Consider the following 15220-nt stretch of genomic DNA (forward strand, 5'->3'; position numbering starts at 1 on the left):
ATTCTTGAGTGAGAAGGTTTTATCGTGTAGAACTATTTGTCTTGTTTTTGTTCTTAATTGTAGTTTACAGTTTATTGTACAAAGGGTGGGTTTGGCTCTTTGTAGGGTTGAGTGTTAGTGAGAGTTGTAACAAAAGGTGGGTTTGACCTTTTGGAGAGATCGATTGGAGTCAATCGAGGGAGTAGTAGAGATAAGACTTTTTGATTATTGAGTTGTAATCACAAAATCTTATAGTTGAATTAATAAAACGAGGTTTTTCCTTCCTTGAGTGAGGAAGGTTTTTAATTTAATAAGTGTTTGTGTCTTTACTCTGTCTTTACTTAAAAGCAACTTACACGAACCTGGTTCGTGTTCTGGGGTAAGGTTTCTTCAATTATAAACATAAAAATTCTAAAAATATCATAAATATACAACGTAATTTTTTACCGAGATGATTCGAGTGAACCCCTAAACGTACTCTAGCTAGGTTCGCCCTTGCACATGACATTTGATGATGGAGAACCCTAATGAAAGAGGATATACTTAAATGACATAAAACATAATACATAAATATGTTATTTAACTTAGCTTCAACTGATATTTATATCCTTTAACTTCGGGTATGCATAATAAAACTTAAACAATATGTTATTTAACTTGACTTCAACTGATATTTATATCCATTTAACTTCGGGTGTGCATAATAAACACTTAAACTTTTACAAAATTAAACAAATAAAAACATTCATTCAATGTGACATCTTACATGATTTTATGTCTCATGTGACGTCCTATATATATTATGTCATGTAACATAAAATATGTATATCTACTTCAATTTTACTATATTAATATATTACCATACAAATAGATATGGAGCTCAAATATCATATCTTGCTATGGACCATAACTCGAATCCTCCAGAAACATGATGCTCTTCGTTTACACCAATGCCTTTTTTGGTGTACAATGTATTGTAGCTCCCCCAAAAAAAGGACAAAAGACTCATTACAAAATAACAAAACTTATAAAGGAGACAGAGAAAGACAAAGAAGGGAATATCTTACATCTCAAGAATCTTCCACTCAAATATCAACAACTCATCTACAACCTTTGGAGGAAAAGGGAGGGGGCTTTGGGGGAGGAGGGTAACATTTCGTAGGGCGATGCATCGATCAATTCGATTTATCAGTTTTTAATTTTTAGATAAATTAAATTAATAATAAGATGAAATAGATATTTCTTTTATCGGTTTTTAGTTTATCGATTTTAGTTTTTAATGGTTTGGATTTTTGATTTGATCAATAAGAAAATGGTTATAAAAAAAATATAAATATAAATATATATGACTTTTATAATAATTTGATGCGACGAGTTATAGAATGCTCATAAAATAGAAATAATAATAACTACATGAAATTAAAAAGAACTATACAGGTGCAACAAAGAGAAATATAGTTCTTGCTTTAGGTTTTAGCATTTTTTATAACACTGTAAAGTGTAATTTGATGGCTAAAGGACAAATGCATTAATCGTTAAGGTATTGAGATCAATATTTAATATTTATGTAAAAGTATAATTGTAAATTATTATAGTCCTAAAGAATTAATTAGGTTTAAAAGTAAATGATATAATTCTACCAAACACTACAACAAAACATATGCAAACACACCTATTAAATGTTCAAGATCAGACAATAGGACAACACAGTTTTATATTCTTGACTTCTTGGTAAAAAATTAAAGAGCTTTTTTACGAACATATTTGCTAAAGAAATAATTTAATAAAAATGTATTTTTGAGATGTATTTTAGAAGTAAAAAAATTTGAAAATTAATCGAATCGTGCGATATCGAAGAAAAACTCGATATGATTAGATGGTTTAGAAAAAATTAATTTTGATTATATATATTGTAAAATATCTAAAAAATGAGATGATATAATTCTTAAAAAATAACCGATCGAGCCATTTTATTCACACCCCTGTTTAACGCAATAAAGCAGATAATTTTTTTTTCTCATATTATTTCATCCACTTTAAATTTCCTTTCTTTGTGTAATGCAATTATTTTCTGTCCCAACTTACGTAAACAAACCCTTCTACAAAAGAAGTTATTATTTCATAATTTAGTGTACAACTATCGCATTATTAGCCTCTTGATAAATATGCCTTTCAATTTTCTTCATGTTTTTATATTTTTGGCGTTATCATATTCCTTCGTGTTATTGTTAATTTGATACAAATAGTTATACTATATTATTATGCTCATAAATAATGTAGTTTATTTCGTTTTATCTTATTTGTTTCGAGTGTTTTTGTTCATTATCATAATTTTGACTTGTGATATCAATGACAAAATTTCGTTTATTCACTACATCAAAAATGAGCTTTAACTGCAATTAATTAGTAACTGTCGCTAAATATGTATTTTTAGCGGCAATTAACACTCTTCGTATATGTCCATAAAGATTTTAGCGACTTCAGATCTAATGACACTTAACTAATGTCAGTATAGACTTAACATTCTTTATTAATGTGTCTATCTATTACTGCTAAACATTGTTTTTGTTGTAGTGACTATATATAATTTTTCGGTACACTTTTTATTTTTTTATTTTACTATTTTAATATTTTGCACTTAATTAATAAAATATGCATATGTAAAATACAAATAAGGTTGACTAGTAAATCATAAAATTTTACCAAATCAAATAAAAATAAAAATATCAAAATTAGTACTACATATATTATTTTGTGTGATACAATCATATCTCATAATGATATATATATTTGTACATGTGTAAGACTTTTTTTGCTTTAAAATTGAGAGTCTCAATGACCGGCGGACCCCGACCACTATATTAGTACTCTGTCCCCTACCATTATATTAGCACCCAAAAAGTGGATGATAAAGACTTAACATCAATGTGCATTATATAAAATATTAAAGGATCCTTTGATATTATTTATACATTGAAATCAATATAATTAATATAATGTTTACTAATAATTGAGGAATTTTTGTACATGAACACTTATAATAACTTAATTAGCTAAGTTCCATAACTATAGTTTGTTAATTACGATTCATAGTTATGTATTAGATAGAGGAGAGAGATGAGCGAAATTGGAAGAGGGAGGAGATAGGTGAGTGAGAGACGTATTGTAGTTGTATATCGATTAGATAACTGTACATATATAACTTGTATGTATATGTAGCAATAATTATATTTATATATCTACATACAATTCGTATTTGTATGCAAATGAATTGAGTTCAAATACTTGTATATTCAGTCTCTCTCGCTTATGCAAACATAAATTATGTTTGTATAAAGTGAGAGAGACATGCAGAAGATAATTGAACAATGAGAGATTTATATTTGTATAATTATAAGCGTATAAGGAGGAACAATATACATATATATTTGTGTATCCACTCTTTTTCTCTCGCTATACAAACACAAACACAGATTCTATTTGTATAATTTGTGTTTATAAAGTGAGAAAGTTTGATTGAAGAGAGTCGAGAGAGATAGACTGGGCAGGGAGAGGAGATAGGCGAGGGAGAGATGACTGAAAAATAGGAGAGAAGCGAACGAAATTCAGAGAGAGAGGCGCGAGAGGAGACAAGCGCGAGAGAAAAATATAATTATAGCTAGAAGTAAGTTTCGAATTGTAATTAATATAAACTGTAGCTATGTTATCTAATTAAGTAGCATATATTTGCTTAACCACATAATTACCCCATATTTTAATTGCTATATATAAATTTTAGTGTACTACATATGGTGCTTAATTGTTTATTGATCTATAATTCCGCGTAACTTATACCGAAGAAAATATTGCATTAATTCTTTTATATAAGATAAAAGATGGAATAACTAAACATTGCATAACTTATACTTCCATTATTAATACGTGTATAACTATAATCCTTATATTATAAAATATCTATCTGACTCTAACCAATATTCAAGTGACCCTAATAGTTACATGGAACATTAAAATTATTCAATATTTTTATTATTGATATTTACATAACTTAATACCTGCATAACTGTAATCACCGATGAAATTGAGACGTAAATATTGAGGTGTAAGGCAACATTTGTGTGTATGGATTTTGGTGTAGGGAATGTCTTATTTGCTCAGCTGTCATGATCTGTAATGAGGTGATGTCTCATTCTACCAACAAAAAAATAATAAGAGAGACTCTTCTTCTTTCCAGGTCATACAAAGAAAAAAGAAACCAAAAAGGCTCATAGTGTGGATACAAGGAAAAGACTTTAATTTGATATATATGGATTTTCTCAACTTTTCTTTTGATTCCTTTCAATTATTATGTCTCTCCAGTAAAAGTTTTTCACTGTTCCTAACCTAGTAAAGACAAACTTTTTTACTATCATTTACATCTCCTCTTTTGATTCTAAATCTTTCGAAAATAATTTCTCTCTTTATAAATGTAGGAAGGATAAGGTTTGTGTATAGTTATAAAGATAAAAATTTCATTAAAAGGGTTCACGATTTAATATATATATGAAGAATAATTTTTTACTCATATATTCCCTCCATCCACTTTTAATTGTCGTGATTTTTTTATTAGAATAAACGATAAGAACTTTGTCCAACATTTTACGATGTATTTTCTTTTTTCATATTGATATGCAAAAAGTTGTAATTTATATTACTTTTCGTATAGTTTTTGAATATTTAAATCTTTTGTTTAAAATATTAAATTAATATAATTTAATATAACTTTGAAAATTAGTCAAATTGACTTTCAAAAAGTGCAACATGATAATTAGAAATGGACGCACTATAACAAAAACAACTTTTAGCATCAATAAATATTGACATTGATAAAGAGTGCTAAAGTCTTTACAGGCATTAGTTAAGTGTAATTAGACCAGTGTCGCTAAAGGCTTTAGGGGCATAATACAAAGAGTGTTAATTGCCGCTAAAAATACATATTTAATGACAACTAAGAATTAATGATCATTTGTGATGTAGTGACGGAGGAAGTGATTCTTCACATTATTTATTTATATACCTTGTATAATTTTTCGACGAAGGGTGGTCAAGTGTCTTGACTAGCCACCCTAAGCTATATGTGGCTCTCCCACTTTTGTACACAACATATCCTAGTCTTGTGAAATTACATTGACTATATTGTTGTTATTGTAATTACAACTACTCATTATACCGAATATATTATGTCTTATAGTTATAACTACATTACACTGAATACATTGTTGTTGTCGGAGTTAAGAGCTACTGAGATTGGATGACAACCTCTCTCTCCATTATTATGAAAGGTTAGCCCAAACACATTTTATTAGTAATTTCATGTGAAAATTTGAGGTTTGTAACAACCCCCTTATATCAAGAATTTTATCTTATTAAAAGATAATATTATTCTTTGTGTGTGGGAATTGTTAAAACATAGACCTTTAGTGCCAACTATGTTTCTACAGAGGGGAATCAGAAAGTACTTGTACAACTGACAAGGTATGTAACCTTAACTGAATTGGTGTAAAGAGAGACAGGATGTGAAGAAAGCTACTCATATTAATTCCTTTTTCTTTAGTTTTACTGAGCAGGCAAAAGTGAGGGGCTCTTCAACTATGGTAGAGCTACTTTCTTGATATGACATATATGGTGTTGTGTGTGTGAATGCATGGACAAGAATGTGGGGTACTATCAAACTTTAGCCAATATGAGTTGAAATTAGCTACATTGCTTCCTTCACCAATTTCTCAAATGGATCAACATTTTTTCAGAGTTTTTGTCATAGTACATTAAAGTGAGGACCACTGTTTCTTGATCTGAACTTAAATGTTGATGGAGTTTATCAAGATGGTACCTTTATTCATTCATGAAGAAGGACATGAGACTTTTTCAACAGTAATTTGAATCACATACTGTCAATGTTCAAACTGGATGATTTTCTTGAATGGCAAGTTCAGTTGCAGCTGTAGCAGGAGGAATTGGAGGGGTTGTAGTAGTGTTGTTGGGAGTGATTTTCTTTGTATGTTTTCGTGGCAGGAAGTATTCAAATAGGAATTCAGATTCAGCTTCTTCAGATCCATCTGCAGTAGGTAATGTAGTAAAAATAATTAAAAAAAAACTAGGTAGCTATGGAAATTTACACGCGATGCTAACTCTTCAAGTGTTTCTGCTATTGGATACGAATAGTTTCGGTGGAGATGAAAAGGGGAGGATCATTTGGTCAATCCAGGCTGTTCAGAATGGAGGAATTGGAGAAAGCTACAAAGCATTTTGATGAGAAGAGTCTCATTGGTTGTGGGAGTTTTGGTCTTGTTTTCAAAGGATTGCTTTGTGATGGAACTGTTGTTGCTATAAAAAGGCGTCTAGGGACTCCCAAACAGGAATTTACTGAAGAGGTATGTTTAGCTAATTAAAGGGGGGTTGATTGTTTGATTGAATAGGAAGGGAAAAAAGTGCAAGACAACAAGATTATGGATTATCCTATTCGTATTTTTCAAACTTCATATTCCTGTTTTACAAGTCGAAACCATCTAATTCAATTTTACTGATCACTCTAAAAAGGCCAAACATATATGTCATTCTCTAACTTTGCAATTTCGAATAATAGGTTGCTCGTTTATCAAGGATTCAGCACCGCAATTTGGTCAGTCTTTTAGGCTACTGTCAAGACGGTGGATACTCCATGCTGGTTTTCGAGTATTTGCCTAATGGAAGCATGCACAATCACTTGTATGGTAGGGCTCTATTGAGTAGACATTACGAGCGATTATATGCCAAAGCTGAATATTGGTTCTTTTGTTAGACACAGGGAAGGAATCTGCAACAAAGCTAGAATTCAAGCAAAGGTTATCGATTGCTATTGGAACAGCTAAAGGTATATCATAAAGACTCGTTCGAGTTAAGTGTCCTGTTTTATCCAAGAATGACTCTAGATTTGTTCTTTAAATCTAACAGGTTTAAGTCATTTACATAGCCAACAACCTTCAATAATCCATGGGAACTTTAAAACAGCTAATGTTCTGGTTGATGAGGACTTCATTGCAAAAGTTGCAGACGCGGGGATTCTAAAGCTACTCGAGAAAATTGATGATGCAGGTCCTTCTGGCTTGAGTTCTTTCAATGCTTTTAAAGATCCAGAGTAAATAGCACTTTACCTCATTTGAAGTTGTACAAACTTGACTTTAAATTACTTTTTGATTCGTTTTCTGTTCCGTGTTTAGGATAAACCAAATTGGAATTCACTGTGAGACAAGTGATGTTTACAGTTTCGGCGTGTTCTTGTTAGAGCTTGTAACAGGTAGAGATGCTTCACATATAGATGAATTTGGATCAAACCAAAGTGTACTTGATTGGGTAAGTTTTAAAACAAATATTCAATATCTTCATCTGCATTATTCATCATGTTCATTGCTGAATATGTTTATGTAAACTTGTCAAAAAGGTTGAAAAACAGCTGAGTTCAGAGCAGTTAGTGGATCATAGGCTGCTGGGAAGCTTTACTGCAGAGGTTATGAGGGATTTCGTCAAGATAGCGTTGAGATGCATGAGTTTCCCTGGTAGATATAGACCAACCATGGAAACGGTCGTGTTGGATCTTGAAAAGATTCTTGAGAGGGAGATCATGCACACAACTGTTATGGGAGAAGGTACTTCCACAGTTACTCTAGGGAGTCAATTATTTACAAACTGAAGCAACGACGGAGTCATCAATAGTAAGAGAGGCTGTTTTCATGAATGAATTCGGCCTCGGGGCTACAAGTAAAATGTACATCAGCTTAAACAGCTTTTTCCTCCCCCACCTTCTTCTGCTTCATCTAACAAAGCTAGATGAGCAAAAGGCCAGGGCCTGAAATATTAATCGCAACATTTTTTTCGTTTAAAGTCCAATACCCCTAAATAGGTGTTTAAGGACATTATTGTTTGATTTATGAAAAATTATCTATCATGTTTGATAGAGTTGATGTGATATGGTGAAAGAAATGATTCATTTTAGATTGTGGTTGTGTCCTTGATGATTATATTGTAACTCATGTTCAATCAATAAAGTTAAATGAAGTTCATGATATTAGTTAGTACTCTTGCAATTCCAATAGTTTATTCTCATTGGATTAAATCTCAAGATGAATATCGATATCCCGGTGCAGACCATGAATGAGAAGATCTAACAGCTACATTCAGAGCATGAACATGAATACATTTGAAGGTCAAGACGTTCAAATTAAGCGTGGACTCTGAAATAGAGTCCAGTGAGAGACCTCCAAGGACTTCTTAGAAGGCGAAAATCATCATAAGAGATTTCTCAACCTGCAGTATCCAACATGTTTCTGTCAAATGTAGTCATACTGGATATCACGAAACTGCTATCCTGCAATGTAGTTAACCATTCGATCAACTTAGCCTAATAACGTTGCCAAAATGAGCACCTAAAGTAGAAAAAAAAAGGCGTAAAGCATGTTATAACCATAACAATAACTAGTTAATTACCATAGTTAAGCTATTCATTCTTGGACGTTCATAGTTCTGATGAGTTTAAGTTATATACATCAAAATTTTCACTTAGATAGTATGCAAGTAACTTTTGCAACACTTTTATGTAAATTTGAGGCTCCTTATCCACAGGCAAATATATATAACCCGAGAAACATACCAACTATTATCTATCTCAAATCAAACCTCTAAAACTCCAAAGAACCCAAAATTTTCCCTTTTAAAGTGTCTTAACTCATTCTTAGTCTAAAATGATAAAATAAATAACAATCAATCAAAATTTAATGACCTAATAAGATTGGCAAAGCCCAAATTTAAATGAAAAGGTCTTCAAAAGTGTATAGACATGACCCGCGCCCAAAAGTGACCCTGGTTCAAGAATTGTCATGACCTTAAATGTGTCACGTAAAAAAAAATTAAAATATTGTCAAAAAAAGAAAAAAAAACATTGAAATTATTGTATCCGTTTCAAAGATTTTTATAAATATAAACTGTTAAGGGATATATTATAATTTTATATTAAAAGTATGTGATTTCTGTAATTTACCCTTAATTTCTTTCACTAGACCCATATACGACCCTCCCCATTTAAAGAGAAAGATTCTTATATTTTCAAATTTCAAATATATTCTTATCCCTACCACAAAAATATTCCAGTCAAACAAAAAAAAAATCAAATTTTAAAAATTATAATGTTTCAAATGTTAATTTTTTTTACCTCACCCAATCTCTACCCCACCCCCCCACATACCAAATTGCTTTTGAAATATGTTTCAATTTTTTTAATTTAATTTTCACACCACTCCCCCGGCCATCCCCACCCAGGCCACCCTCGTCAATAAATCACTATTCTTTAACCAACATATTCATCTTAATTATTAGAGTTATTAAAATCTGAACTTGACCAAAGATTACACCACATTGTGCACCATATAAATTAATTTGATGATACTAAAAAGTTGATATCATCAAATTAACTAAAAACAACTTTACCATTAATTTCTTTTATAGTTCTAAATCAACATATCGCCAAAAATTTAGTCACACCATCAATCAAATTTAAATCAACATATACCAATATTTTAACTATACCATTCATCTAATGATTGAAAAATATACACTGAAGCATATCACAATTAAAAATCAACAAATCATCAATTATTGTACCAAATCATCCGCTAAAATATATTCGTTAAGACATGTCATTATTTAAAATAACATTTCATCAATGATTGTACAATATCACCACCAAAGTCTATACACTAAAATAGTTTTCTGTTTGAAAATTATTTCAATAATTTATAAATCATGCACATGATACAAATCATATACTATGATCATCCAGAATCTTCTTCGAATTAACAGTGGCAATTTTTTTTCCTAACCTTTTCTTTGTCGACTTAAAGGTGATAATGAAAAATTTGCACCAACATCTTTTTACTTACTTTTTTTTTTTTGGCAAATATTGTAACAGAGAAATAATTTTCACTATTGGTGACATGAATTGCTCTTTTATATTCACTTATGGAGATAGAGTAAATGCATTCAACTCAAAGCATAATTTACAACATATAATAGAATTGTTAATATTGCGTCAAAGCTTGACCTACGATTCTTGAATCCATAGATTTTTTCATGATAAAAAGCAACAACAAAAAGATTTTTTGTTCTTGAATTAGAGGTAATTATAAAAAGGCAAAATAGTCTGATCAATCCTTTGTACTTGTATGAATTTGTATTCTGAAACCCTTCTACTCAACTCTCTCTCAAGTGAACCCTCAAACTCAATTAAAATAAGATTTTTAAACGCCTTCAACCATGCGTGTAACTCACACTCGCTTACATAAATGACATGTCATATCTACATCAGATATGTTAATGTCATGTCATAATTATTTCATAAATATTTCAAAATTATTAACTAAAAATGTTACTCCATAAAAGATAAAAGAAAAAAAAGGTTTATGTTTTAAAAAATAAAACAAAATAGTTTTTTCTCTTACCTTTCCTCCACTTCCCTCAACGCATAACCACCATCAATACTTTTTCCAATCTCCTTATTTTTTTCTTCTTCTGGACGTCATTGTCTATAGCCATGACAAACCTCTTCAAGTTTTTAAAAATCATAGTTCAATTTTTTCTCAGTTTTCGTCATTCGTAATAACAGATAGTATTAAATAAATAGTATAAAATAATATTAGTATTTACTGTGTACTAATCCTAGTCCTATTAGGATTAGTACTCCTTAATTCTAGTCCTATTAGGATTAGTACTCCTTCCTATATCTCCTATATATATCTCCCATGTATTCCCTTAACACTTGAATACAATCAATATTCCTTCATGGTATCAAGAGCCAGAAAACCTAGATCTTCTTTTCTCTAGTTTTTTTTTCTCTCTTTAGGGCACCGATTGTTCCCTCTCTTCTCTTGGGCGGCGGCAGCCATGACAACCGAGGTGGATCCTCTCGATTCACTTCCTTCTGGCGTTAAACTCCTTCTCAGGCATCTTCATGCCCTGATTCCCGAAAAATTATCAGACATAAATTACCCTACATGGAAAATCACCGTTCTTACAGCCCTTGAGGCTAATTACCTTCTCAAATACGTCGATGGAAGCACAGAACCGCCGCCGGCAGTCATCACCGCCACGGACAAATCAGAAAAAACCAATCCAGCCCATGCCGCCTGGAAAGCCGTGGATGGACAGATCCGATCATGTTTGATTGCGGTCATCTCTCCCACGGTTCAGAAACACGTCCGATCCTACACAACTGCTTCAGCCCTGTGGTCGGCCCTCGCAACACGCTATGCATCAATTTCCCACTCTCATATTTTTCAATTGCGTGATCGTCTCCACACAATTACCAAAGGCACGAAAACTATGGCGGAGTATTTAGACGAGGTCTCCACCATCATCACAGCCCTCGACACCGTGAACGAAATCATTCCCGAAAAAGATCTCGTCATGTGCGTCGTTCGGGGGCTCCCATCAGCTTACTCCTCCATTAAACAGGCGGTTCGCATCAGTCCAACGCCCGTTGACCTGGCTACTCTCTCCTCGTGGCTAAAAAGTGAAGAAATCAACGTGGATCTGGAGAGCAAACTTCTTCTCCGAGAAGCCGCTGTTATGGAGCCGGCCACCGCCCTCACCGCAAGCCAGAACTATCGCGGGGGGCGTGGTGGCGGCCGGCAGGGGAGCCGCGGCGGCTACGGCAGAAACAGCGGAGGCCGCGGGCGCGGCGGTCGGCAGGGCAGTCGTCCGCCGTACGACGGTCAGCAGCACGGCAGCAACAACAGCCTGCACTCCTTCGGCAGCGGCGGGCAGTCATCTTCCAGCGGCGGGCAGGGCACTTACGAGCGGGATCGTCCAACTTGTCAAATCTGTCAGAAAACAGGACACACCGCTGTTCATTGCTGGTTTCGGTATGAGGAGAGCCGAAATAGTGATAACCGTGCCAATTATGCATCTCAAGCCGGCCCTTCCTCTGAATGGCTGTTGGATACTGGGGCCAACATGCACGTTACTTCTGATCTATCCAAGCTTAACGCTCCAAATCCATATCATGGCTCCAATGGTATTACTGTTGGCAACGGTGAGTCCCTTAATATTTCTCACACTGGCACGGGTACCATTAAAACCCCCACCGCTATCTTTCACCTAGGTAACCTTACCCACGTCCCTTCTATTAAATCCAATCTCCTTTCAGTTCACCAATTCACAAAAGACAATAATTGCTCACTCTTGTTCACCTCTAATGATTTTCAGATCCTAGACAATACTACCAAGAGGGTGATTTTTCAGGGCCCCTGTGAGCATGGTCTGTACGTTCTTCCTGGCACAAGTTCGTCTGCCCACCCAGTTTCAGAAAGCGTTCCTGTGGCTCCGGTGGCTCTTTCGGCTGATGGCCACAGTCTGTTGTGGCACAGTCGTCTGGGTCACCCGTCTACTCAAATAATAAATTCTTTAATGTCTCAATTAGGTTTTTCTTCCATTCATGTAAACAATTGTGACTCCTGTTCAATTGCTAAATCTCATAAATTACCTTTTACTTTATCTGAGAAGCGTACAACTGCACCTTTTCAACTTATTCATTCTGACCTATGGGGTCCTACTGCTGTTCCTTCATTTGCTGGTTTTCGCTATTATATTTGTTTTGTGGATGATTTTACAAAATACACTTGGTTGTACCCACTAAAACACAAATCACAGGCATACACCACCTTTGTCACTTTTGAAAAAATGGTCAAAACACAATTCAATTCTCATGTTAAACTTTTTCGAAGTGACAATGGAAAGGAATATGTCAATAACATCTTTGGCCAGTTTCTGCAATCCCTGGGAATTATACATCAAACCTCCTGTCCATACACTCCCGAACAGAATGGGGTGGCTGAGCGTAAGCATCGCCATCTCATTGAAACGGTGGTTACTCTTCTACATCAATCTCATCTCCCTGTCTCCTTTTGGGTAGAAGCTCTAGCCACCGCAAACTACCTCATTAACAGAATGCCCAGTCACACTCTCTCCAACAAATCACCCTATCAACTCCTTTACCAAGAACTTCCCAATTATACCAACCTCCGCGTCTTTGGGTGTCTTGCCTACCCTTGGCTACGCCCTCATATTACTCACAAATTACAACCCCGATCCCGTCCTTGTATTTTTTTGGGCTATCATCCTACCTCCAAGGGTTATCGCTGTCTTGACCCACAAACTCATAAAGTCTACATATCTCGTCATGTCAAATTTGTCGAAAATGAGTTTCCCTACGAGTCTATTTCCTCCTCCACAAATACATCATTCATTGGCGTCCTTCCCCTTTTTCCAACATACTCACAGGGTCCCTCACCACCTTCCCCCACACCTCCACCCACTACCCAACCACCCCTCATCACCCCTTCGACCGTCACCCACAATACACCCGCAACCACCACCCACACTCACAACCAACCCGAACCACCCCATACCCACAACATCTCCAGCCCGATCCGTTTTGGGTCCTTCCCGGCCACCCCCGAATCACCACCGCCCGTGCCACCCCCCAATACTCATCCCATGTTAACCCGTGGCAAAGCCGGTATCTTTAAACCCAAAACCTTTCAGGCTACCATACTACCAAATACACCCCTTCCCGATAGTGAACCAACAACCTACTCTGTTGCCTCAAAAAATGCTTATTGGCGTCATGCTATGGATGACGAGTTTAAGGCTTTGACTGATCAGAAAACTTGGGTTCTTGTACCTAAGCCCCATGGGCGGCACCCAGTGGGCTGTAAATGGGTGTACAAAATTAAACACAATGCAGATGGCAGTATTTCCAGGTACAAGGCTCGTTTGGTTGCTAAAGGCTACAATCAGAAAACAGGTCAATTCGCAACTCTTAATCGTATTTTTTTTACCAATGTCTACATCGACTTTTTGAACCAATAAATAGGAACGGCAATGAGGCAGGACAAAGATACGACAGGGCAGGGCAGGGCAAGGGTTTAACAGGGAAAGATAGGGCACTTCTTAAATAGGATGGGGTAGGGCGGGGTGGGTCAAAGCTAATATTTTTAAAATTTTAAAAGGGCAGGGCAGGGATGAGTTGTGTTGGGCCAAAATGCCCATTATTTCAGCTGAGGTTTGGTTGATCCCAAAAACAAAATAAATAAGGAAAACTTTTCAAAATAGCAATATTTTAGTTTTTAGTGGGACTCTTTAGCAATAGTTTCATTATTTATTAAAAATGTCATTATTTTAGTTTGTTAAAAGATTAGTTATGTATTTATTATTATTTTGAAAAGAATACAAATAATTAATAACAGAACAGATAAAATCATGGAACAAAAAAATTAAAAAAAAATTTTAATTTAATAAAATACAATTAATTAATAACAGAATGGAGAAAATCAAGGAAAATAATATTTCAAATAAGGTAATTTTTGAATTTAAACCAACAAAGTTACGTTACAATAATTACTAATCATAATTTTAGTATAACTTTAAGTAGACATAATTTTTTTCCGTTACTCTTAAACCTTTCATCTTTTACTTTTTGGATTAAAATTTACAAAATTTCTTTCCTATTATATGTGTTTGGTTCCATAATCGACATAACTTTTTTCTCCCTTATTTCTCAAATTTACAATATTAATTTTCAACACGTCATTGAAAATACTGAATCAATGTAGAATTGAAGTCCATTGATTTAAGATTTTCGAGGGCAGTGAAGAAGTTTAGAATGAAAAAATAAAAAAGAAATTCAAAATTTGTTGGCAAACAAAATGAGATTGAAATACAAAATGAGCACAAAAAATCTAAAATTTGTTGGCATAAATTTAAAATTGATATGAAATAAATAAAGAAATACCAAAACTTGTTAGCATAAAAAGTGAAAATGAAATATAAAATGATATTGAAATTCAAAGTGAGCACAAGAGAAATACAAAACTTGTTGGCATAGAAAATGCGAATGAAATACAAAATGAGATTGAAACACAAAGTGAGCACAAAAAAATAGAAAACTTATTTGAAATTATTTGTGAAGATCATTGATGCATAGGAGAGAGTTAAACATACATAATATAGTTAACAATAAAAAATCATTTAAACAATTGGCTAGTAAAAGCAAAACTTGGTAACTTCTTCATCTCTACTACAACCATAACACAAGTCTTATTCCTCATATTCGTCACTATCATATACGATTGGACTATTTTTAATAAGTACATGGAATAGTCTAGTGCACAACGTGGTT

The 15220-nt window shown here is 33.9% G+C and overlaps 1 protein-coding gene across 2 annotated transcripts; it reads left to right on the top strand.

The window, feature by feature from the left end:
- Positions 1–5224: 5224 nt before the first annotated feature.
- Positions 5225–8046, top strand: LOC107008443 (proline-rich receptor-like protein kinase PERK3). 2 transcript variants are annotated; one of them, XM_015207482.2, is made up of 8 exons: positions 5225–5490; positions 5570–6080; positions 6178–6386; positions 6599–6725; positions 6794–6865; positions 6946–7129; positions 7212–7344; positions 7433–8046. In XM_015207482.2, the coding sequence occupies exons 2-8, from the start codon at positions 5936–5938 to the stop codon at positions 7679–7681; spliced, it is 1119 nt and encodes a 372-aa protein (XP_015062968.1). In that variant the 5' UTR covers positions 5225–5490; positions 5570–5935; the 3' UTR covers positions 7682–8046. The 2 variants fall into 2 exon arrangements, with proteins under 2 accessions (XP_015062968.1, XP_015062969.1); XM_015207483.2 differs by having other exon boundaries at positions 5225–6080.
- Positions 8047–15220: the final 7174 nt, after the last annotated feature.

This window comes from Solanum pennellii, chromosome 1, assembly GCF_001406875.1.
Source record: "Solanum pennellii chromosome 1, SPENNV200".
Taxonomy (NCBI): Eukaryota; Viridiplantae; Streptophyta; class Magnoliopsida; order Solanales; family Solanaceae; genus Solanum; species Solanum pennellii.